The sequence below is a fragment of the Centruroides sculpturatus genome, unplaced genomic scaffold, assembly GCF_000671375.1.
Source record: "Centruroides sculpturatus isolate CEXI.00-Female unplaced genomic scaffold, Cexi_2.0 scaffold28, whole genome shotgun sequence".
Lineage (NCBI taxonomy): Eukaryota > Metazoa > Arthropoda > Arachnida > Scorpiones > Buthidae > Centruroides > Centruroides sculpturatus.
This window is the reverse complement of record NW_019384448.1, coordinates 1,198,191-1,209,538: the sequence shown is the minus strand read 5'-3', so window position 1 is coordinate 1,209,538 and position 11,348 is coordinate 1,198,191. Positions and strand designations below refer to the sequence as shown.

General features: G+C 31.1%; 1 protein-coding gene across 2 annotated transcripts in view; it reads right to left on the bottom strand.

The window, feature by feature from the left end:
- Window positions 1-11,348, bottom strand: part of LOC111620499 (protein Spindly-B-like) — a 53,327-nt gene that overhangs the window by 19,168 nt on the left and 22,811 nt on the right. For both annotated transcript variants that reach the window (XR_002755924.1, XM_023362420.1), the window contains exons 4-6: window positions 10,678-10,827; window positions 9,734-9,943; window positions 7,435-7,646 (exon numbers count right to left, since the gene is read on the bottom strand). Coding sequence is in view for 1 of the 2 variants with exons in the window: in XM_023362420.1 (XP_023218188.1) it covers window positions 7,435-7,646; window positions 9,734-9,943; window positions 10,678-10,827 (572 nt within the window). In the remaining variant the exon portion in view is untranslated. The remainder of the gene's footprint in view (window positions 1-7,434; window positions 7,647-9,733; window positions 9,944-10,677; window positions 10,828-11,348) is intronic.

Here is an 11,348-nt window from a genome sequence, read left to right as displayed (position 1 = left end):
GAAATGGAAGTTATAAAATTAAATCTTAACAATACTTTTAATTCAAAGTAATCTATTAAAACATTTTTTATTAATTACAGACACCACTTAAAAACAGAGATATGTTCCAAGAAATACACTCTTAAGCAAACTTTATAGAATGTACTTACAAGGAGACAGCACAAGACGACACGTGTTAGGAGTTGAGTCATTATTTTATGTTTTGGGTGTTACCTTTAGTTCCCCCCTTTTCAGGGATGTTTTATTAATATTATGTTTTAAGGCTGAAAACTCCCAAAAACCACTAAAATTAAGTTCAAAACATTCACTTACATGCGTGACTGATCCTGTAATGCAAATCATTGCTAATCTCAAATGGCATCTTTAGCCAGGGATCTCAAAAATAAGTCACTAAGCCAAAATATAATAAAATAAGAAAATAAGAAAGCGTCTGATTTGAAAAAATTGCAACATAAATTGGGAGAAAAAAAATTGTTCAAAAAGAATAAACAAAATTGTTACTATGTATGTAAACAGGATAGTGCTGCAATACACTTTTTAATGTCATCATAAGCCAGATAAAAGACAAACACCAATTCAAGGGGAAGTTCCTGAAAGCAAGGTTGATGAGTACCAATATCAGAGGTGATCTCCTGGATAGAGAATTTTCTGGCAGTCTTTTTGGTATTAGGCACTTAACTTGTAAAAGATGCTGTGTATTTTTTTTAAAATTATATTTAGTTGAACCTGGTGGAGATTAGATTAAGTTAGTTTTAACCCCAAATTGGAAAATTTTTTTTATAATTGCTTTTCTTGTACATGATTAATTTGGTGTTTTGAATAGTTTGAAATATATATATTTTTATAATTTATTATGTAAGATAATTATTAATTATAAGTTATTTTCATATTATGTCATTTGAAATATGTTTTTTCTTTTCTGTTAAAAGTTGTTGGAATTACTGCCACCATGTCCCAGTTTAGACCTGGTACTTGATTGAACCCAAATTTTATGCAACACTATTTTGTTAGGTGTTATCCAGACTTAATTTTTATCAAATTTGGTGAGTTTATTGACAATGATTGACATTTGCCAAGCAGTAAGGCACACTATTCAAAATTAAATGAGAAAATTAAAGTTGAAAATTGCATAATCACTAAAACCTTTAAAATCTTATTTGCAGAGTAGTTGGTGACTTGATTGAGGCATGATAGTTTCAGAGTCATGTAGTTGGTATTTCAAATCCAACTGGTATCAATCCTGCTGGTATCAATGCAAGTTTTTCTTCCTTATTTTATAAAACTATAATTTTCATATTATTCTTGGTATTTTTTAAATTTATTACATTTATTTAAAAATTATTTTCAAACATTTCTGAACATTTAGGATTCATATGTAATATTTATTGTATTTATAATTTACTTGAGATGATGATAAGATATAAACAAAATTATCATTATTCAAAACTAACTTTGTTAATAAAAAAAAGACAGTTTTTTATTAACATTATTCAATCTGTTTGCTCCTTGGAAGCACAATTATGTTTAAACATAATTTATTTTGCAATATATATTCATGCAGCAATTTTTCTGAAGAACAAATTTCTATGCTATCAATGTTAACATGAGATATCAAAGCCATCTTTTCATTTGTTAACAAAAGATGATGCAATTATACACACGTTTAGGTTAAACAATGGCTTTGTCAGAGTAAAACAGTACATATTGTACTGTACATGTACATGAATATACACAAAATGTTTTGTTTTTAAATAAATATTGTTAGGTAGTATTTCTTAATTGGTTTTGACATTGACTTGTTACTTGAAATAGTTTATAGTTTTCTAAAAATAAAATCAGTTTCTCTCATTGACAATATAATAAATTAAAAAAACACCAAGAATAAAGTGAAAATTATAGTTTTAGAAAAAAAAAAAAACCACATTGAAAACAGGAGGATTTAAGACACCAACCTCATGAATATTAAAGTAGCACACCCCAACTGAGCTACTGGCCACTCTGCAAATAATAGAAATTCTAAAGGTTTTAAGTAATTCTGCAATTTTCAGCTTCAATTTTCTAGTTTAATTTTGAGTAGTGCATCTTACTGCTTGGTGCATGTCAATCATTGGAGATGCACTATATACTCACCAAGTTTGATCAAAATAGGTGATCCAATAGGCCTGGGGTAACCAAACTCTTTTCACAGTGGACCAGATAACTGAGCAAATGATGAGTGCGGGCTGCATAACCATTTTGTTCAATATAGTAAACTGAATACACAAAAAATAAAGAAAGCCAACATATTTATTTACCAATACACAACATTGATTGCTGCAGCAGGCTCATAATTGCTTTTCTTAGAAACTTCATTGCAGGTACTTACACAAAAAACATTCTGATATCCAAAGTTTTCACTGATTTTCTTAAAAATTATATTACTATCAGATTGGACCAATTTTTGCATTGTTACTTATACTTATTTTAATTTTTTCTACATAGTAAGTTCATCTACAATCTATGATATTTCCATATAAATAATTATATTTTAGCTCATTTGTGGCACAGTGCAGTGGCAGGCTGGATGAACTAACCTCATGCGCCGTAGTTTGGTGACCCCTGCCATAGGCCATCCCCCTTGTTAGACAAACCTATATGGTATAGTAGTAATAGTGGTTTGACACATACTGATCACAAAATTAATTTTTCGAGTAAATTACTGTCTAATAAATTAAAATTACAAATAATTTTTAAAATTAAATTAAGATTGCAAATAAAAATTTGTCGAATGGAATTATTTCAGGTCACAAAATTAATTTAATTCAAATTTGTAATTAGAAAATTAGTTTTGTGATCAGTACATGTCAAATCACTACTACTTATAGTTTATTACTCATACATCCTGTATATAACACAATTGCAATACAATGATAAGTATTTATGTATCTAAACAGAAAAGGTACAGTAAAGTATGATATTTCATGTCTTTGTAAATTGTAAGTGGATAAGATATAGGTTGAACTCTACTTCAGCAAGAGATTTACGCTTAAATTTGATAAGCTTTGAAAGAAGCGACCTTTCCATATTCTACAAGGCACCTCAAAGACATACAGGGAAAGCTTTCCAGTTGATGGAGATGCACTTTAGGACTATGTCGTCAACTTGCTAAAGTGCAACCCCCTGCACTTTAGCAAGATCAGCTGGGTGTGCATCCTGTACCATTGCTTTTTCAGGTTTAGCGTAACAAAAAAGGATACCCATTGTTCAGAATTCATCATGGAAATTAACTATAATTCAGAAATGGACATCATACCAATCGTTTACTAAGAGAAACTTCTTAACATATAGGCGTTAAATTACAAATGAATGTCACTAGATCGACAAGCACTTTCAATGATAATTATTTTCATCTTCGTCAGGTCATTAAAAACAGTTAGTCCTTTTTTGAATATGAATATCAAATTATTCCAATGGTATTAATGTTTTGGAACGAAAGCAACAGTAGAACGTAAGAAAAAAGAATTTAAATAAAAACATGTGTGGTTATAATGTGCATGTGCTAATAAGCCTCCAAACTGTGGAGCTATATATGTTATCTTAGGCAATTATACAAGTTAACCCACAAAGGGGGCGAATCAAGTGTGGGGGTGTTGCATGGATTTAGTATGTTGATAAGGAGGGCCTCCTAAATATACACGAGGCTTCTGTTATTACAATGTCTTAGAATGTCCACCTGGCCCCACAACGGGGTGTGTTGGTGTTGCAACACCATTCTAGTGAGCTCAGTTTCGTTCTTGCCTGCCCTGATAGGACACTGATGTTCCGAAATACGATAAGACAACATTCTGGTTGTCGCGCCAATATAGTGGGTGCAACCACCCGACATATTTTCCAGTGGGATAGAATAAACCCCAGATCTTTCTAGCGTGGAAGTAGGATCTCTGTCGTTGGATAGCAACCTCCTAAGACCTGGCCGTGGAGAAACCGGCAGAAAAAGCACGTCGCCTAAAAATACAGCAAATACAGACAGTGACATGACCACAAAACGGTAGCGCAGGAAGGACTATTGTAGATTTTTTTGGGAGATGTAGTGTAGTAGTGGAAAAAAGCAATCTTTTTACCTTATTTAAGATGTACATAAACTTGGCATTAGTATAGCCTGCCTCATTTACCGCAGAGCGAATAGCATTAAGGCTCAGTATTGATAGCAGCTTGGCTGGAAGATAACAGAAAGGCCCTTCTGATTAAAGGGACAATTGCCGCATTGATGTAATGTTGCGGCTGGTATCTTGTAGCAGGGATTAGGAGAGGAACACCGCTGAATTTGTGGAATACGGAATATAGTATAGTATCCCGGAATTTAGTAATTTTTAGATCCAAAAATGTGATTTCTCTTTCATTGCTTTTTTCCCAGGTAAAATTAATTGTGGGATAAACGGTCGCAAGAAAATCTCCATGGATATCCTGCCAAGCTACTAGAATATCATCAATGTATCTAAGGTATAACAGCAGATATGCTATCATGAGGGGAAAGCTAAAAACCTTGAATTCAATATTCCTCATGATCAATTCTGCCAAAACTGCTGAAAGTGGTGAGCTCATCGGGACTCCTTGCTGCTGTAGATATACTTTGCCCTTGAACTGAAAATAATTATTTTCGGAAATAAAAAGTAGAGCTTCGCGTATTTCTAAAACTTCTTGTGCTATAAAGCCCTTCTTGATTAGTAGCACATTATCAAGCATAACAGCCTCAAACTGCAGTACCGAGGGATAAAGAGCAACTACATCCAACTTGTAGAAACTATACTCATTTTGTGAAATGTTGTTTAGGACAGAAGATATATGGGCGTTCGCTGCAACAAAGGAAAAGGTAACCAAACAGGAAGGAGATAGGAGCCCACTTAATAACTTGGCCAGCACCTTTTCAAGATAGAAGGCTGGGTGGGTCCTTTTATTAACTAGCGATCTCAACAGCCTCCTTATGGGTTTTAACCTCGAAAAAGAGCCTGGGGCAAGCTACGTTGGACGGGGGATTGACACGCATGAGAACAGCAGAAATAGTTGGAAGAGATACTATTTTCTTAACTTTTCTTAGGATGGTAGAAGTTGGATCAGTTTGCAAGGGCACTGCACAGGAATGGCCGAGGAAGTCAGCAGCCCTGGCTACAAAATATTCCTCCTTACATAACACAAACTTTTTCTCTTTGTCCGAGATCAGGAGCCGTAAATTGTTCGTTTCCAAGTACTGTCTTACAAGATGGCTGTTGACATAATTTCTGCTGGCAACCATGGATTGCTTTTGAAAAGTGAGCACAGAAACAATGGAAAGTTCCGTGTTTGGGAACTCGAGACTTGACAACTCTTCAATGCTGCCAGAACCGCCGGGATCGTATCCGATGTGCAGGTGCCGCGTGGCAGAGGGATAAATGCTGATCTTCTTGCTAAAGTGCAGGGAGCACGACATAGTCCCAAAGTGCATCTCCATCAACCAGAAAGACTTCCTTGTATGTCTTCGAGGTGCCTTGCAGAATATGGAAAGGTCGCTTCTTTTGAAGTTTATCAAATTTAAGCATAAGTCTTTGGCTGAAGTAGAGCTCAACCTATATATCGCCCACCTACAATTTACAAAGACCTGCAACCTGGCCTCTCTGTATATCCAATTGGGATGATATTTCATGTTTTGATGTTTAATTAACCCCTTCTGAGCTACGCTCGAGTGTGACTCGAGCAAGTTTCATAGCGTTACGTAAAAAACGATTGTTAAGGTCACTTTTGAAATTTTTTTTTTTTTTTTAATTTTTGGAATGTTTTTAGGTCCCNTTCTGAGAAGTTACTAAACTTGTGTGAAATTTGACATTATCGTGGCAAAACACTACACCTGTTTTGTTGATCAATTCTGCCCGCCTTTTCTGTTTAATGATATTACTCAATTTGTTTACTCGATGGCAGTACACTTTCGAATCGATTGTTAAATTGTCTGGTAAAGCTCCAAAAAAAAAATTTCCTTAAAATCCCACCAAAGAGAGCATCTCTCTTTAAAAACATGTGGAACCCATATATCAAGCTTTGAAACAAAACCAATTTGTTTCAAGTAATCATAAACAATTCAATTTGACAAATTTAATCTCTTAGTGATTTCACATGTTGTTATTTGGCAGTTTGCTTCAATGAGTACCTTTATTTTGTTTTTATTGGCTTCAACTGGCCATCCAGAATGTGGTGCATTTTCAATATTGAAATTGCCAGAATGAAATTTTGTAAACCAGTTTTGGCCCTGTCTTTCTCTCAACACATCTTCTTACATGTACCATAATTTTTTCTTGCTTGAACAGCATTTTGATTTTTTGGTAATAAAAAAGCAAAATATGCCGAAAATGATGCTTTTGATTTTCCATATTTAATGGGGGGGGAACAATTGTACAGAATCAAACAATATTTTTTACAAATACACCTTAAAATATCAGCTATCAAAGTATATAATGAAAATTTGGTTTAAAATGAAATGGGCTGGTAAAAATACATCTAATTCCTCTAGTAATGAAAAACGAAATTACTTTCCAAACAACCCAATATTTTATATCTGCAGAATTTTCAATGTAAACAATAAAACATGAACTTTCAATATTGACAAAAAATGATAGGCATTTCTATTTAATAACTAAAACAGTGCCACCGTATCATAAGACCATAAATGTATTCATCCCTCAGTTTCAAAATACGTACAGTACTTTATCCTTGTACTTGTCAAATTTTTTTATTTGTTTTATTCCAAATTTTGTGCACAAAATGAGACTAATTATATATATATATATATTTTTTACAATATTACTAATATTTATACAATTAAAATTTGCATAAAATACATCATATCACTACATTATATTTGCTTTATCTTTCCCTTCTATTAAAACTAGTATAAATTTTATAATATAATTGTATAAAATGATATATTTAAGTATTTTATTTTTTCTTTTTGCCTGTTTTAGTATGACACTAGTAGTTGAAGTTCTGTTTCTGAAAATAAACTTTTAACTTTTAACACTGATCCTAATGGAAATGAACTTCAGTTTATGCAGATTGCTTAACAATATTTTTTAAAAACTAATTAAATCATAAAAACAGCAATCTATTATATTTGATAAAATTTCCAGGATGATAATTGTAAATTCACAAAAAATTTAAAAAACTAGACAATAAAAAAGTTCTTTTTATGTCCTTTCTCACACCTCAAGAAATAACAGTCTTAAGGCAGAATCTACTTTTAGACTATACAATAAAAATCATCTTATGATATTGTCTTTTAAATTTTTCATGAATTTACAATCTTTTATATTGTTAACTTTATTATAAAAATATAGTTTAATTTATTAAATTATTTAGTCATAAAAATTAATTAATATAAATCTTTCTTAATCTAAATTTATATATAATTAATTAATTAATATAATACTCAACTGAGATTGTTGATACATAGCTTTCAAATAATCTGGTGCCTGTAATTTATCATTTACAATATTATTATTTGATTCTAACTCTCTTCTTTTTTGAAGTTGTTGATTAAGTTCTTGTATTTCTTGTTTACTTTGAAATAAAGACTGTTCAAGTTTTTCTATGTAAACTGCATCTGCCTTTACTGATGCCATATTCCAAAGTGTTGACATTTGATACTAGAAACAGTAATTTAAAAGTTTATTAATATACCACAAATTTGAAAATAAATTATGCTTGTCTAAGCTTCATTAATTTGGTTTAAGACAATTTTTCAAAAGTTGTAGTCTCAAACATCAAAATTCATAAACATTTTTGAAGAGAACTGAAATCTACATTTAAACTTCTTTGTCCATTTTATATTGAAACAAGTAAAATGGCAAAACCGTATTTGGGACAAGACTATGTCTCGGAGACTCACTACTAAGCGGAATCACTTTGACGCTCAAGGCAGGTCTCATTCTCATTCTCCTATCTTCTTTGGCATCACTGCTTTTGGGCGCAATCGTTCAAACTTCACTGGGCACGACCACAAAGTCGTCCACAATGCATTTTCAATGAAATTAACCAATCCAATTTCAAAATTTTTCTCTGTTGCATGTTGGCCCAAGTTGAATTTTTGTCGATGTGTAATGAAAATTTCCCGTTTTTGAAAAAAAATAATCGTGGCTATTGTATTGTCCGAAATTATTTTTTTATTTTGCACAAACAATATACAGTTTAACCTGATTATAACGTCATTGGATCTAACGACAACCCTAATATAACGTCAAATTTTTATCAGTTCCACGATTTTACTATACTAGATAATGTTAAAAAACCCCACTTGTAATGACACCCTGTTTTAATGTTATATTTGAAGCACTCCCAAATTTACATAATTAGATTACAAATTTTATTTAACATAGAAGAAACTACGTGTTCAGTCCTAAGGTCAGAGTTCACTTCTTAGAATGACTGTGGGTGGTACTCTCCCCCACCTGACTTCGGTGGGGTGAGGTGCCTGTTTTGCCTGTTTGTAGAAGAGGGTCGCCATTTTGTATTTTATTTTGACTTGGTTCTTGGTCCCCTGACTACCTACAAGTCTGGATTTTTTTATGCACAAATGATTTGGCACCTAATACTCTGTGCCAAATATCAACTCTCGACATGTACTGTACTCCTTCATACCTCTATACTGGTAACATAAAACGGCAGTACAATTTTATAAACAAGACATAGTCTTGTCAATAAGAAATAAAACAACAAGAATATTTCATAAAATTTATTCAAGTAATTTATAAAAAAAATCTGCTAAAAACATCTACAAACTTAAAATTAGCAATTGATAATGGAGTAAAATGAAGACTTATATGGTATAAGAAATTTAGATGATCTAAATGACTTTTCTTTAAAAAAATCTTTATGTTATTCAAACTTCAGAAACATTAGCCACAGAAGGTATATATCAGAATACTAATAATCAAAATTAGAGTTGATAGAATATTTTAGTAATTAAACAAATTAAAAGAAAGTTTGTAATTTCACAGCCAAAACTTTCAAATTTAAAAATTTATTAAATTGGTTTAGTTTGTCAAGGTCAAATTAATAAATTGAAATAACAATTTTTAATTTTTAAGGTGATTTTGTATTCTTTTATTTTATAAATTGATACTCAATTTCATATGGTTTTCTAAACAAAATAAACTGATTATTTGAAAAATCGTTGAACATGATGATAATATATTTAAATTATTCTTCATACAGATCATCTCAATTCCAAAAGCACAAAAGAAAAACACAATATTTAAGGAATAAATAAATTTAATGACAAATCAGCATAAAACAATTTGGACATTTCTTCTTTCATTAAAAATGAAAGTAATGCAAATTTAGATAAAAGTTTTTAAATTTGACATGTATATAAGTATTTAAAGAATACATTTATCTTTAGTAAAATGCTTGTTTTATCATACACCAGTGACAATTCCAGTTGAAAACATGTTTATAATTTATGAAAATATAAAATTTATTTATATGAGATTTAGACATAAATTTTTAAAATTTACTGTTATTATTTTAATCATACATTTTATCTTTATAGAGTCTATATCAAAAATAGATACCATTAAAAAAGAAATGTAGTAGCTAGTTACTATATATTAGTATTTGAAGGAAATTTTTTCATCCCTTGAAGAATTGTCTTACACCAAGTTATATATAAATGCAACTTTATTTACATATTATATGAAATGTTATTATTATTAATTAAAATAATTATTCTTACTTTCATTTTATTCATTTGTTGTCTTGCAAACTGTAGTGATTCTTTACTGGCTTGATATTTAACTCTCAGAGATACTAATTCTTTTTCCACTTGTTTGCGTTTATCATCTACTTCAACAAAAAGTGAATTACCACGACGATTTGGATCAGTTTGTCCAAATTTAAGATTCTCTATTTCAGCTTTCAGCATACAAATTTCATCTTTACATTCCTATTTGAAAATTACTTCATTAAAAAAATTTTCAATGAAAATTACAGGGTGACCCAAAAGTCGGTGAGGGTTTCAAGTTTTAATAAATTCCTTAATTTTACTGAGTAATGCATGACATTTTAATACAATCTAAAGAACATAATGGAGATTAATTTACACTAGTCAATTTCTGTCACACTTTTACATTACCTATGAAAAATGACATCATCTAAATGATGACCATTTTTGACTTCGCACACCCGTCTCTTTCCAAAACTTGCACCATAACAGCTTCAAGGGTTTCAGGCACCACTTCCCTGATTTCTCTATTAATGTTCTCCTTCAGTTGCTTCAGGGTCTCTGATTTGTTGACATAAACCCTTTCTTTCAGATACCCCCACAAGAAGAAGTCAGGACTAGTCAAGTCTGGGGAATTTGATGGCCAGTTGACATTGCCATAGCAGGAGATTATTCTGTCTGCAAAGCATTGCCATAACTGCATTGTCTCTCTTACAGTATGAGCAGTTGCACCATCCTGCTGGAAATGGCTGTCATTTAAAAGATGTCATTTAATTTTTCATACACAATGTAGAGGTGTGACAAAAATTGACTAGTGCAAATTAATGCACATTCCATTGCCTTTCAATGCTAAGAGTATTATAAGACTATAATGAGTACTATTCAATGGTAAATTTGTTAGTTGATATATATCTTTGTTCTCTACAGAAACAATTTATCACTGTAAAAATACATACCTCTATATTTTCTTTATAATTTTTAATTTCTGTATCTTTATTACTTAATTCTTCTTGAATTTTATTATAATTTTCAACTATTTTTCTTTCTTGACTTTGAAATGTCTCCAACTCATGATTCAGATCTGTTATTGTATTTTCCAATATTTGCTGTTCAATATAAAATAAAAAATAAATTTGATTAATTATATTTTATAAATTTGCTATTTAAAAAAAAATGTTAATTATTCCATTTTGAAAGAATATAAATTCTGAATTAAAATGTTAATAAAATGTTACAATAATAATATGACCACATATTTAACTCTGAATCATATTTATACTAAATTGCCAAACGATCGCCTAAATATTGGGCTATTATATGGCTAATTAAATGATTAGAATAAAGTAATTTGTCATTAGAGGTAGGCGTTAGGCGCCATCTCTTAAGTAAATTAATAATTAAAATTAAATAAATAAATTATTAAATTAATTTTAGAACCTTCTGGAATAAAAGAACTGGCCCGGGACGGGGCTATATACCTCGCCGGGTATTACGTTATCTGGCTGAGTGCCATTGGGGTCGTGGGCGATAAAGTCGTCCCCAGTCAGTGATGTATTTAACCAAGTAAGGTTATATCTAATCTAATATACTTCTGGAAGCGAAGACTCGCTCGGGGTCTGGGTGGCGT